This window comes from Limanda limanda, chromosome 20 (genome assembly GCF_963576545.1).
Source record: "Limanda limanda chromosome 20, fLimLim1.1, whole genome shotgun sequence".
Classification (NCBI taxonomy): Eukaryota; Metazoa; Chordata; class Actinopteri; order Pleuronectiformes; family Pleuronectidae; genus Limanda; species Limanda limanda.
The window spans coordinates 14,683,594-14,698,512 of record NC_083655.1 but is presented as its reverse complement, the minus strand read 5'-3'; the positions used below and the strand labels follow the sequence as shown (position 1 = coordinate 14,698,512).

The following is a 14,919-nucleotide window of genomic DNA, read 5'->3' as shown; positions in this document are numbered from 1 at the left end:
TCCAGAACTCTCAGCAAACCAGTGCTGAGGCCTCTGGGTAACGTAATAAAATACAGAAATACTAATCACAGGAAGCTTTGAATTAGCTCCTTTACAAACAAACAAACAAACAGTGGTATACAAAAAAAAACATAAAATAACACCAAGAACAGCGAAAACCAAGCACAAGTATGATCTATAATTAAGGCGAGTTAAAATATTGCAGAATAATTTGGCCCCTGTGTCTCAAACAGACTGCCACAACAGTCAAGAGCTCCCCGACTCTTAAATCTCCACGATGATCCAGAGAAGGGAAGAAAGGTTGAATCCAAAAGATAAAAAAAGGAACAAAAAAGGAAAGGATAAAAATGTGATCCTCTTTGGAGAGAAATTGATTTTATTTGGTTTCGTTTGGTCTCTTCCTCAGGAGCGTGTTAAAGGGAACAGTGAGGACCTTGAAATAAAACAACTGACGTTTTTAAAAATAAAATAGGAGGAACTGAAGATTGTTAACGTGGTGTTTATCTGAGATTCTTCATCTTCTGAGCGCGCAATGAAGTTAGTGGGTGTGTTGGTGGGTTGGGGGAAGGGGGGGGCACAGAGATCGGAAAAAATATAAAACTGCTGTTTAATCAACGACCTGATATGACAGATGCAGATGCAGCGTCCCCCTTGAACGTCCCCGCCTCTGGGTACGAGCAGTCGGCCACACGGAGAAAAGGGGGAGGGGACAGGAAGTCTGAGATACAAAGTGATGCCGACCCTCATGTTTTTTTTGTTTTTTTTTGGGACCGGGACTCAAGGTCATTCAGGTAAAGACCAACCTCTCCACAAAGTGCCCCCTGCCCCCTTTGTTTGTAAAAAGGCCGGGGTTAGAGGAGTCAACTTTAAGTCCAGAGGGGCGGCTTCTGCGGGTCAGAGCGAAGCAACAGATCACCCAAACCGAGGCGGCGTGGCTGAGCGTCGTCCAATAGAAGTCCACCGTCCTTGTCCTTGTGAAAGTGGGGGCTTGCCTTCCTGTTTTCACCAGTCTCTCCTCACGCCCCCTTGCCCAGCCCGCTCGTCCGTCCGCTTGTCTCAGACCCACTCCTGCATGGAGCGCTTACAGTAAAGTATGTGACGCGGCGTGCCCTTCCTCTTGAACTGCACCACGGTGTACACCAGCACCACTAGGCAAAGCGCGAGCACGCAGGGGATGACGATGGCGACGGCCTTCACCGTGTTGGCCTCGTTGTCCAGCTCGATCACCACGTCCGTGTTGCCGTCGTCAGTCGGCGGGCGGCCGGGGTCGATGGGCATCTGGTCGCAGCCCATGAATTCCTTGAGGATGGAGCGTGGGTAGCCCGGCTCCACCCGGAGGAACTGGTTGTTGAACTTCCAGTACTCCTTCCCCTTGTAGAAGTAGGTAAAACCTGAGGCGACAGAAACAGAGCAAAGTGATTCACTGAGCACGTAAGTCAACACAGTCACTGATTACAGCCAACCGCAGTGATGGCAGTGGTTAGAGTCTGGACAGGGTTGCAGAATATGGTTCTACTGAAAACCAGCAATGGTGACTGAGAGTAAGTGTTCACAATGTTTTGCATTCTCCGCTGGTAGTTGATTCTTAACTGATACAGAATCAGGAACAAATGTTTGTGACTGTGTCAATGTTTTGAAACGCCTCACTTTTTGTCTGTCAACATAAAAAACACATCCACGCAGTTTTCACACAAAAATGAAGCAAAGGGCATTTCCAATTTTCTCCAACCCGCCTAAAAAGCTCCCAAGTAAAGTGGACGCCAGGTGTAATCATAGCAATGATGCAATTTCGGATGTACTCTAATGCCTCTTTTACACAAAATGTAGCAGGCATAAGTATCTTTTAAAAAAAATGTGGATAATGTCTTTTCCCATTGCCGGTCGAGGAGTTTGACCCATCTGCTTTTTTGTACCGGCGCTGCCATGTTCGACATCACATCGCACTGACAACTGAGTCACTCTCTCACCTCGCTGTCTTGCCAAAGTAACACTTTCTCCCAAGTGTCATGTTTCCATCACAGCTAAACAAAACCAGAGATGATAAAAACCAACGTCTACAGTACCCAGGAGTGAATGCTGATTGCAGCCATTCCCATTGCAGACAAAAGACAGATGTTAGTCGGTGATAGCGGCTTATTTGACCAGTGGAAAAGGGGCGTGAAGTTGCTCTTTTAAAGTAAAAACCAAATTGAGGGGTGAGGGTTACTGTGCTGTGAAGAAACTGAATAAAACAAGGACGTTTTAAAAGTGGCTTGTGCACTGAATCAATATCACAGACAGTTGTGAAAGACGATTCGGTAATGACGCAGGAGCATCAACCGTCTATGTTTGTTCACGTATCTGCAAACTGGGTGGAGCACGACGCCCTGCAAACTCAGGGAGATAATTTTCTTTCTATTTAAAACCCTGAATAAACGTCCTCCTAACAACAGGGTGAAAACAGACTCCCCCCTCAAACCAGTTGACAAACAATGAGTGAGTGTCTGCCGTCTGAGCCACTGTTTACCAACGACTTGTCCCTCGGGACTAATTATATCTGGTCATAGGAGAGAAAACACAACGACCCGGGAGCCAAGGCCCACAGCTCGTATCACACAACAGCACAACAGATGTCATCCAGAGGCGAGAAGCGCCGGCTGCTTTTCAAATCACAGGAGTGACTAGGCAAGTGTCCCAGTGTCAAATGAATGAATCTACCTACAGAGTGAGTCACTCTTCATGTGCTGATGCCTCCCCTCTAGAGGAAAAGTGCGGTTATTTCTCGTATCGCTCCGAGATAAAATGGTGACAGAAGCTAGAAAATATCACTTTATCAAATCTATACACACAAGAGCTGCATAGAGCTCAGTATTCTGGTGGTATACACATCAAATGGCAATATGAAAATGTCTGTTGCTTTATTTTCAGTTCTGTTGTTAATGCCGTTGTGTCACGAATCACTTTTTAAAATAATAACCTTTAACATTTACATGATTTTCGACACGACTCCTGAAACCCGGACGGACAAAACAGTTAATGACATAATAATCAGTAAATGTATCAGTAATGAAAGAAATACTCTGACGCTTCCATAGTAAATTCAAGTTAAAAAAGAAGGTACGCTTCTAGAAAAAGAATAAAAAAACTGAATAATATAACAAATTGTTTTCTTGAACCATGATCATAACTTTGTTAAATTAAAGGTTTGACAATCAACTCTGCTGCCTCTTAAATGTCACTGACCCAGAAAGGCATGCTGGGAAAAGACAAAGTACAGTGTGTAAAAGTGGGTCTAACAGCCGGGCAGTATCCTCAGGCTCTCCTCTTCCTCGCTTGCCACATTTACACCTTTCTCCCTGTTATTTATTATTCATGCATTCTTTTTGGGGCAAATAATGGAGAAACGCTCCGAACATGGAGTCAGATGGTGAAACAGATGAAGTGAAACGAGGTCATCGCCTCTGAAATCAGTCAGGGGAGGTTTGTGGTGACGGATGTGAGGAAGCACAAGACAAGGTTTTAAAAGATTCATCTAGAAGGAGAATGAACTATCCAACAGCACGAAGCAGAAGCCCAGAAATGACTGGTCTCTGCTTATATACAGTGGTGTTTACAGAGCTCAAAAGCCTGGTTTCATAAGTTAAAATCCTATACATTTCCTGAATAGTGATTTTGATTATAAGCCAAATATTTCAACCATCCAAGGTAGACTTACGACAAGCTACCAGATTGTCAAACAATTATATATTCTTCTGTGGAAGCCACAAAACCCTAAGATATCAACCACTTTTAAAAAAAAACATGTTTTATTCGTAAGAAGTACGACATTACCCACAATCGTCAGGTGTAATGGCAACGTCTGATTGGTGGAGCTCGCTGTTACCATGGGAATGTTCACCACAACCATGAAATTCATGTCTGTTACGATCAGATCCTTCAGAGCATCTATGATTTCCATTTCGGTCTTTTAGACATGTTGGCGTTGGAAAGGGATCATTCACAATGTTTTATGGGATACGTAGTTCCCTCACTCCATTTCCAGTATAATTTTTTTTTTCTGCCGTCAATGGAGAAAATAGGAAATTAACTTCTGGAACCAGAGCCGTTCTCAAAGTGTGCGTTCACTGTTACGCTCTCTAGAGGATTAACTTTTATCCAATGTAAGTTTCTGTCTGTAAAACATCCTCAGGTTCTCTGTTATAAATTAATGAGACGTCTGATGGCAGCAAACTTAACCAAATCTCTGTCAAACTGTGTTTTTGTTCCTCAGCAGACTGTGTCCCTTCACAGCTGAAATCTAAGTCACGAGCCGGCGCAAATCACACAAAGCCTTAAACACATTATTCAACATTTTACGAAATACAGTTTGACATTTTGGGGTGAGAGGTGAGACCGGCTGAGCTGTAGTGGGTTAGCGTTGGGTCAACGTGACCCTGAGGCCCCCCCCACTCGGCTCTGCAACGTGTTGCCTCACACACACACTGTTATGGAACCCGGTTCATGTCTGCGTATCTGGGTCAGTGTGATGAGCAGAGCCACTTGACTTGCTGTCTGCGAACAGCCGCCGAACCAACGCTGGCTGACACACACGCGACAGGGAAAACACGTGATGCACACAAGCGCCCACCATCCCCTCGGATATCGATCCGCCCTTCATGCTCTGAGTGATGCCAGCTCCACCTGGCCTCGCCAGCAGATCCGCCCGGCTACGGATCTGGCGGCGGATACACGGCGCAGATGGCCTGAGCGTTGAGCCAACCTGGGAGCTGCCAAGAGCAGGTCCAAACCCACCTGGCACGACACAGCCAATGGGGATAGCTGCTTTCGTCTTCACACCATTCAAGTGGCCAATGGGTGAGCAGTTCCGACATGTTTCAATCCCACCTCCCCCACCGGTGTCGAGGCCCAACTGGCTCTGACCGGAATGAGCGCCCAGCGGTGGTCTTGTACTTTCTACTTTCCACAATCCTGCTCCAACTGGGTTTTATGGCTGACTGAGCAGGATGGACTAACTGTGAAACATTATGATTATGAAACTAATAAAAAAAGGCCCTTCTGGATATAATCACCTCTTTTTTCTAATATACACAATCAGTCTGTTTCTCCTGGTGCTGCCTGTGTGGACACACTAACCTCCATGTAGTAACTGGGGCAAATTTCATCAATGTCACCCTGGTTTACCCCCCCGCACAGCGTATGCCAGTGACCAGCTGAAATCAATTCTGCCTGGCACGTGAACCGCGCTGTTTTGCCAAGTCAGAGTATTGGACAGGACAAATCGTACCATTGGCTTTGTCGACGAAGGCCCCCTGTGGCGAGTCAGGCACACCTCTCCACACTGTGACTGGTTTAGGATAGCCGGGGTCCATGGTTCTCATCTCCTCGTTGTAGCGCCAGTACCTGAACCACAACAAAAGATGAGCCGCAGGAAGACAGAGCAAGAACTATGAGTATATATGAAGGCTGGAGTAAATAGGTTAAAGCTGACAGCAGACAGCGTCAGTTTGGGTTCATATCTAGTGTCTCACACACGTCAGATTTAAGGTTTCTAAAGGTTTAGAAACACGATGAAAACATGGTCCAGTTTTTAAGGATCTGAAGCATCAACATTCACAAATCATCTGTTTTTAAAAAGTGTTCTCAGTTCACACCCACCTGTCCCCTTTAAAGAAGTAGGTCTTGGCCACGTCCTCCCACCACACGGCCGTGTCGATGCTCTGGGCCGGCATGCCATTGCCAAACTGGGTGATGTCCTTCGGGTATCCAGCCTGCAAGACGGTGTCCTTAAACACCCAGAACTGCTTTCCTGCATGCCGAGAAATGAGAAAGAGAAGGGTTGGGAATAAATTATAGTGGAGAAGGACAAGGTACAGCAGGGATTACCCTCCAGGAGCCGAAAACATGACAGCAGGCAATAACCTGTTGCCTTGTATTACAGTGTTTGATGTTGACGTTTGCCTCATTTTAAATAGGACTGGGACATGTGGCGAGTTCTCCTTGCCCTTGCTTAGAGGCTCTGGGAGCTTCTCGATGCAGGAGACCCGAGCCGGTGGCTGCTCTGCTGAGATAAAATGAAACAGCAGGGACTGTTGGCGACCATAGAGTCACATTGAAACCTTTCATGTATTTTTTATTAATTTAAAGTTTACATGTCAAAGGAAGCCAAGCACGTACCTGAAAACACGATATTCAGAAGCTTTTTAAAAATGTTCGTAACTATGAAACGTCTTTTTTTTTTTCATTTCTTCACCTTAAAGTGTAACTTCACCCCTAAGTTTAGGCTGAAGTGAGGCTACGACACCCCGCCCCCGTCCCTCTCTCCCACACACACACCCATATGACTGACATACCAATAAGCTAGCTATTATTATCCAGGGTTGTCTAGTTATGAGGGACGAGTTCAGCAGCAGCACACAACTGTTGTATGAAATAGAGGCTTCTCCAGTCTGGTTATTTCTGAGAGGGGAGACCACGCTCGTCACGATCGGCTGATGAAACCATGTCTGAGGAGCATGGTGGTCCTCAGCTCTTTGAACCGCTGTCACAGGCGGCCGTGGTTTTGGCCGCCAGGAAAGGCACCAAGCCCTCTACTCCATACCATATTTATGTAGCAATAGTGTGTTTGTGTGTGTGTGTGTGTGTGTGTGACGACTGGAGCAGCAGCAACCTTGTTTGAGGACACGGAAGAGCAGGAGAGGATGGGGGGGGTCTCTGAATGGTGCACAATGTGGGGGTTTAGGGGTTTAGTTTCAGCATCAATTTAAAAATGAACGCAGCTTTCCAGACTTTTTAAAATAAATAATAATAAATGGGAGCACATCATATTTAGAGCTCATGAAACTCATGTTAATTTGAAGCATCTCTTCAATAGAGTTTGTGAATTTTCCTTTTCTTGCACCTCCTCCCCTGCTTCCTGTGCCGTACGCAGTTCACACGGCGCGTTTCTGAAACAGAGTGACCTCAGGAAGCGTTTGTCTTCATCACTGGTGACGAAAAGCGGGAAGGGAGGAAGCGTTGGAGGTTTTACTGGAGAAAAACGCAATAGAAAGACGGGGATGACGAAGGTAGGGAGAGGAAAGGAAGAGGATATTAATTATTTCCTTTTCTGACTCATGCCGCACACGATATTTTAGCGTCATTTCATATTATGAATCATGGATATGAGGCCAGCACATCTGACATTTAACCCCAAACCAGTATTTCCAATGAATGGAGTGATGGGGGAACAGTAGGACAGGATGTTGGCTGAGTGCACGAGGAGAAGAGAGACTCTTGCTCGAGAGGAAACGTCATTTCGCCTCTTTCTCTTACAATGCTGCACTCATTCTGGGTCGCACTTCCTCTGACCCTGACACGGACACTCACATGCAAACACACCACACCCTGAAATCCAAAGAGACTCCCATCCCCACAAAGAACAGTTCAAGTAGAATCATCCTCTGCTCCTTCCTCCCCCCCTCCCTCCCTCTCGTCGACATTAAATTAGATTCTTCTTTTTATTCGGTTAGAGTTAACTCCGCAGACCCCCACACCCCCCACATAAGAGTCTGGCTTCATCTTCAGAGCTGTGAGGGCTGCTTTGATGTAGCAACGGCTCCTGCATCTGCTGCAGTGTAACGACTAATCCATGACGAGTGTATAAAGAGCGTTGTATAGGGTGAAGATTTGTTCCGAAAAGAGGCTCCTCCTTCTTATATAATCACAGATATATACACACACACACACACACAGGAGTTCTGCAACGTTCATCCCTGCTGCTGACCTCGTGCGCTAAAATGCTGCTGGTGCTTCTCCGAGATCAGTGATACTCACTCATAAGTTTTGTCCCACAGCCTCACACAGTTACACAGAGTCTGAGGATGTGCAGTTAATAAACTAGGTCACTACCTGCAGGGGAAAACTGGTTTGATTTCCAAAGGCATCAAGCGGATCATTAGCTAACGGCACTATAATTTTTAGTTACAGTAATGTGAAAAAGAGTTTTTGGAAAATACAACAAATGCAAATGTTAAATGATTTAGAAGTTTGATTTCCTTGCTCCTGACAGATGTCAACCACTAGGGGCTGAAATTACGTTTACTTATTAAAACATGGTACATATTAGAACTTTATTATATCTATGCAGAGCTGTACTTTGTGCAAATGTTGCTCTCATCTTAATGGAAGACAACATTGTCATCACATTACAATTAAAGTATTAGAGCTCTCAGACACATTCAAAAAGATACATACAAGGGTATGTAATATGTTGTTATGGGCCTTTCTGAAAATCTGCGAGTACAATTCCATCCCAGCTCCCTGTGGTATTTAAACAGCCTCTTGCTGACAATTCAGTCTGGGCCAAAACAATTTCAAATAAGTAACGCTCAGGCCACCAATTTTCTCGCCGAACCCGAACAAGCCTGGGAGAAAACTAAGTGAGCCACAACAGAACCGGACATGCAGGTATTCTTCTGTATTTTGTGTCTGAACCCGATGCAAAACCGGACGGGAATATCATTGTGAAGCACACCGGGTCAGGTGTCCATACTCAACTCAACTCAAACAAATGTCAGCCAATTTTTTTAGCAGTGGATAAGCTACCATACTTTCACACTTGTTTCACTGTACAGACTGACTGAATACTGGCACCAGGCTGCACCGGAGGAATGAAGAACACATGCTGAAACTATTTCTAATGTACGGCCGTTGCGTCTGCTCACTGACCTGCTCTGTGAAGCCTGAACAGCACAAAGTCAGTCAGAGTCTCATCTGTGACTTCAAGACTCTAAAGCCTCCTTCTGTGCCTTTATTTAAGGAGCAGTCGTCAGACCAGGAGCTGTTAGTCCGTATGCAAAACGCCTGCTTGAACAAGGACATTCGGCGTTGCTGCATTTTGTCCCCTGACCGATTTTCTTCCTAATTTTTTACTCCAAATGGGGACAGATAGACAGAATCAGGCCTTCTGGGAAATCAGTGGTGTGTTGAGGAATGGCATTCTGTTGTTTCCGTTTTTTCTAGATCTGTGCCACCCCAGCCCGGGAAGAGAGAGCAGGGTGGAGTAATGTGAGCTGGTGGCGCGCACTGGGACCGATAGTCTGCGTTTCCAGGAATTGTTTGGAGATGAAAATAGAAACTTGTTTGAGTGAAGATTTGTAGTTTATGTCCCAGCAGACTTTGTTTGCTTACCTACGTCTCCTTCCACAAACACATTAACTCTTTATCTCTGTCTGCTTGTTCCTCTGGAGTGTAGGCAAAAGACTGAGATGTTTGTGCGCTGCCTCTTTCAAGTGACTTAAGACACAGTTAGCTTTAAATCTCTGTGCTTTGGTGCAAGTTTAGTCTAAATTTGAATGTGCGGACAAATCATTACACAAACGGTCGAGAAATCAGAAGCACAGACTGTAAGGGATGAAAACATTTCCAAAATATATACAGAGGGATGAGTATTTTTAGGATTTTATCAGTACCAGTATCTACAGCTTATTGATACTCTTAATAATACTACTTTAGAATTTGGTGCAAATATAAAGACATGACTTGTACAGATGTCAAAAGACAGAACAGTTACTGTATTTAACTACCATTTTTCAAAATTTGAATTGTTTTCTGAGTTTCCTGTATATGAAGGAGGGAGAAACTTACAAGTTATCTCAGACGGCAGTGTTGAACACAGCACATTGTCAAACCTAATCAACCTGTCATCAGGGAATCAGGAAAGTAGTTTGTTTAGAAACTTATGAATATTTCTGAACCAATCAACGAGGAACTGGTACCATTTAGTGCTGGTTCTCGCTATGCATGATCATTATGTTTAGCTACAGTTATGGACAAAATGAAATGTGCAGCGGTAACGTTGATATCAGTATTATTAAATATCAGAACCAGACTGTGGCAGTACAACGCTGTAATCTTCCACAGATTTACACTGAACTCGCCCAAATAAGATCAAGGCCTCTGTCTGAGTGAGCAGGGTTACATACATTCAAGATGAAAACCCTCTCTTTGTTTCTGAGGTCAGACACACATATGGAAAATGTGTGTGGAATACTAAAAGGGCATGTGCCATACAAGCCGACAAAACCGCAGCCATGTGAACAGGCCATATCGAGGAATTCCTGTGGATGAATAATATACGAGCTGAATGAGCTGAGAGGTTAATGGAAACCAGGATGGTGCGGTCGCGTATTCGGTTTGGGATTACAAATCTGAAGGATGACGATGAATCCAAGCCTGATGAGGCGATCTTACCTTTGAAGAAGACGAACTTGCCCTCGTTGTTCTCGTAGACGGCGTCTATCTTGGGTGGCAGGCCCCTCCAGAAGATACTGATGAGCATTGGGTACCCGGTCATCACAGAGTTATCTCTCACCCGCCAAAACCAGTGGTCCTGGAAGAGAACACAGGAAGCACAGCAGACACTTAAAAACGAGAGCGTGTCCTTTATAGTTTTCTTTACATTTGACCGTCTCTACTGTGTCGGACGTAGTCTAGTAGTAGTGTAGGGCTGCCTCTACTGTGTGGGACGTAGAGGCAAAGTAACCAGTAAATGTAGTGGAGTATAAGCACAAGGTAGTATTTAAGAGTAACTAATGTACATATAGATATTTATTTTTTGGTTAATTAGTTATCTGATGTTACAAAAATAGGGTGAAACGTCATGATTGACAGCTGAGACAGACTCACGATTGGTCCTGCATACCAGAGGGACCTCCCTACTGTGGCTCCATCGCCCAATTGCTACAGTGCAGCCTCTGGCTCCAAATGAGCAAGATGGCAGCGTTCGTATCCAGGATGTTATGGCTTCATTTCTGGATAGCGGGAGGAAGATGGAGACGCCTCGTCTATCTTTATAAACAGTCCATGTAGGGGATATGTATGCAAAGTAACTTGTAATTAAAGCTGCAAATAAATGTAGGGAAGTAGAAGTACAAGGCAGTATAAAGTACATGTACCTCAAAATTTAATGATTAAGAGTTACTCCGCACAAATGTACATCAACTAAAAAAACTACTTGATTGTGTGAGTTCATAACTATACAGTCGGTGTGTCAGAGGATCGGTGAATAACATTAGTTTTTAGATAAAGTTCCTTACGGCAGAGTTTTAATTAGTTCAGAGTTTCCTTACACCAAACAACCCACGGCCCTGAGGCAGAGGAACACATATAATGAACTCTGCACGATGTAACACAGTTGGCAGCAGCTTATAACATCTGATACCGGTGAACTCAGGCCAGCTTCTTGCTCTGCGGCGCTCAACAAAAACCTGCAGGCGATGATCAACCCCGGCCGCTGCTTTGACAGCCGGGATGCCTTTCAGATCTGCACATTCTTTCTCGGGTTGCCTTGAAAGCCTGGGCGACCGTCACAGAACGTGTAAGCTAGGAAAACCATCAAGTGACAGGGGCAAAGTGATAGCCAGGAGCTTTATGAGAAGCCAAGAGTCTCTTATTTCCTTCAGGGTGGGGAGAGGGCGAGCGTGAGCGCGGCCAAGTGGAAGGTGTGCCTTTTTGATGTTGGATGAAACTTGATGACATAGGGGGGCCGGGGGGAGACCCAGCTGTGAAAGCCATTAGGACTCAGAGAGATGTCCCACCCTTTGGCAATGGACGGCCAATTGAGCGCACAGAAAGTCCGTGGCCAAAAAGCCTGAGCTCGTAGCCAGGGGTGTAGGGCCGGAGAGAGGGGGAGACAACACATCATCACACGCTGCCTCATTCACTGTGAAAGCTAAATAAACAGCCCATTTATCAAACTGCCCTCCTTCTCTCTCTGTCTAATCCAATTGTTTCTCTGGGACTCCTCACTCTCCCTGGACTCTTCCTCCTCTTTCTTTTCATTTCCCCTCGTCTTTCATACCAATTTCTCCTCTCTTGCTCTCCCTCGCTCACTCTATACATCCTGCCCCCATAGATTTCAGTTGTTCAGCGTTTTCTCCAGTACAAGGCCTGGCCCAGTAATTGAAAACAGATCAGGCTGTGAAAACCAACCCATTCAAAATCCTTTTGACTTTATATAAGAGAAAATGTTTCCTCTCTCCCGCCCTGCCGTCCCACTCCCACTCTGAAAATACAGCTCGGGCGAGCAGGCTTCACTGGAGGAACATTTCAGCCGCCGCTGTGCAGACGCAGGAACGTCTAGAATAAGCACAATGAAGCTGGAAATACTATGCTCAGCTTGTTCATGTTCTCTGCTCTGAGAGAACGGGCGGTGCTGGGTCTGTCACGCATGCTGTCCTATGGTGTATGATAATGCACCCAGAGCAATGAGGCTAATTTACCTCACTCTCTAAAGGAATGTGCAGCCACAAACTGCCGGAGCTGCCCAGTTGATCTGAGCTGAGAGTTGCGTTAATGCTGTGCGACACATGACTGCAGCGGCAAAGGCCTGCGGAGCTGATAAGCAACAGATGAATAGTGGGATGGCAACGTTTCACCTATATTTTAATAAACAGGTACATGGATTAAGACGTGAGAACACGCCAGCGCCACTCAAAGATTACTGCAGAAATATATGCAAAACCCTTTAAACAGACATAAAGGCAACAGATGGATCACTAAACAAACAAACCAGGTACAGGTGCACAGGGCCACGGGGGTCAGAGGCCGCAGGGAGAAAGAAACAATTCTTACTGTTCCTCCATCTACCAATTCCAGAAATCTCTGCCAGTCTCGCAAATCTCAGGAATCAAACTTGGTATGCGTGTTGTTAAGAGTAGGAGGAGATGCAGTCTTGAATTTGGTGCGATGCGTTGAATATCGATAAACTAAACAGAGTTGAACTTGTCTTCTTCTCTGTCCTCAGAAAACAACAGGGGTTTTGACCTCCCTGCCATTGTCTCATAATCTGACCTTGATATTTTATTACTGATCATTGTCAGACAGCATGTTCCTACAGACTGAGCATCTTTAAAACTACTTCAGGTTGAGCTACAACGTGTTTACCCTCCGCTCACTGAGTTTCTGTTATGTCCTTCACAGCTCCAAACTGAATAAAATACGGATGATGTGGTGTCTTCTCATCACCTAAATGAAGTCAAAAACTTTACAAGGCTGGGACCCAGACTAGTGGTCTTCTGCGAATTCCACTTCAAACTACAAACAAGCCAATTGAACAAATCGTTTATTTGGAGAATCAAAAAGCAAAGACATTCTATGAAATGCTCCTGTTATTAAGCAGCACAGGTCTGTTCACAGACCAGTTTACCAGACATCTGTTACCTTAAAAAATTGGTATATTATTTATGATACTTAAACACAACCGAGGCAACAAAAAGCCGGTGCCTTTTGTTCAAATGGGGTTCAGGTCCAGCTGTAACTCTGAGGTTAAATCTAAAGCGTTGTCATCAGCAGTGTCCAGGTCAGCCCTGTGCAAGCATCTGCTGCTGTGGATATGGCCGTGGTGTTAGGCTGATCGTGCTGCTCACCTCTCACCCGGTTAATGCCGTGGACACAATTTGCAGGACTGAGGGCAGAGCGCAGGTGTAAATAATTCACAGCCCGAAGCCTGAGATCAGAGTTTAACAGCATTTCTGGCCAAACGGTCAATTTTTTACCGCTGAGGAAAATAACTGCAGAATATCTGTTTTTTTGTCTTTCAGCACGTGCACAGTTGTGTAGTGATGTCTTTGCACAGGCATCTGCAACTAAACTCATCCGAAAGAAATCAGGCACGACCCTTGAAATCCAGCCACTACAGCAATGAACAGTGATGTAGCGTCTGAAGCTGCAGCTGTTTCTTTCTGTTACAAATCACTGTTCACTCCCATGCAGGTCGAGCATGGAAGTGTGTTTAAAGAGTGGCGCTCCCAGGAGAACGTCTTGTAGGATAAAGGCGAGAGAGTCCTCTGCAGAACAAAGTATGTACCATTGACTATAGATTGCTGTTAATCTCTGTTGTAAATGGACAGTATTTATAAAGCGCTTTTCTAGTCTTATCAACTGCTCGAAGCACTTTATCCATTTACACACACAGTTAAACAGCTCTTCTATACACAGTGCTTTTTGTCAGGAGTGTCTCTTGTCCAAGGAGTCTTCGGAATGCAGACTGGCAGTGTTAGGGATTCAACCACGGACCCTCTGGTTTTGTGAACAACCAACCAGGCCACCCTTGTTATGCTATACATACAGTAGCTGATATATATAGACCACACAGAACATATTGAGTCAATTGAGAAGTTTCTTTACTTTTGTGTCATGATGTGTCGTATTTTGATAAATTACAAATCACTGTATAACAATGGTGCTGTAATGAAAACCCAATTCACGCTAAATGCCTCAGAGCGCCAATAAAAGCAGTCAAATGAATCTTGAGGGACAAACTGAGAACTGAGCACATTGTGATTGATTATCTGTCATACAGTCATTAGTCACATGGTCCTGGGCGGTATTAACTGCAAAGATACAAGAAAACTTTAAAGTGAAGATGTGTAGCAGAGTGGATTTGAAATATCTATCCACAGAGAGAATGAGGCACAGTTTCCTCATGAGAGTTAGAGGAATATATCGATACCAAGGCATCTGTGAGATGTTAACTTTGTGTGCCGGATTATAAGAAATTACATATAAAACTGGCTTGTTATTAAAATTGAAAGGCCTTGTCTATGCTAAGCCATGCTAATCACCTCCTGACTGTGACTTTTAGACACTAGAGTTGTATTGATCTTTCCATCTAACATCATTCACCGTTTCTCTCTCTCAAATTCGGACATTTGTGAACTTAATTTTAGATGAAGTTGACTTTTTTTGGAAAGTTACAAACTTGTGCCGTTGAACGTGATCTCATACATCGTCCATCTCGCTCTTTGCTGGGACAGAGACACTAAGACGGGTGGACAGCTTACTGCTCCCTTGACCACTGTGTTCTCATTAAGGGACGTTGAAATCAAAAGCGCGTCTCCGACATCAGTGACCAAGTGGTCTATCCTGAACAGTAAGGGAGCCTGCGGCGTCTCACAGTGC

At 44.8% G+C, this 14,919-nt stretch overlaps 1 protein-coding gene across 1 annotated transcript in view; it reads right to left on the bottom strand.

The window, feature by feature from the left end:
• Positions 1-553: 553 nt before the first annotated feature.
• Positions 554-14,919, bottom strand: part of LOC133026806 (matrix metalloproteinase-16-like) — a 63,970-nt gene continuing 49,604 nt past the window's right edge. The window contains exons 7-10 of the mRNA XM_061093774.1: positions 10,210-10,348; positions 5,635-5,785; positions 5,264-5,379; positions 554-1,391 (exon numbers count right to left, since the gene is read on the bottom strand). Of these exons, the coding sequence (XP_060949757.1) occupies positions 1,057-1,391; positions 5,264-5,379; positions 5,635-5,785; positions 10,210-10,348 (741 nt within the window). The 3' untranslated portion in view covers positions 554-1,056. The remainder of the gene's footprint in view (positions 1,392-5,263; positions 5,380-5,634; positions 5,786-10,209; positions 10,349-14,919) is intronic.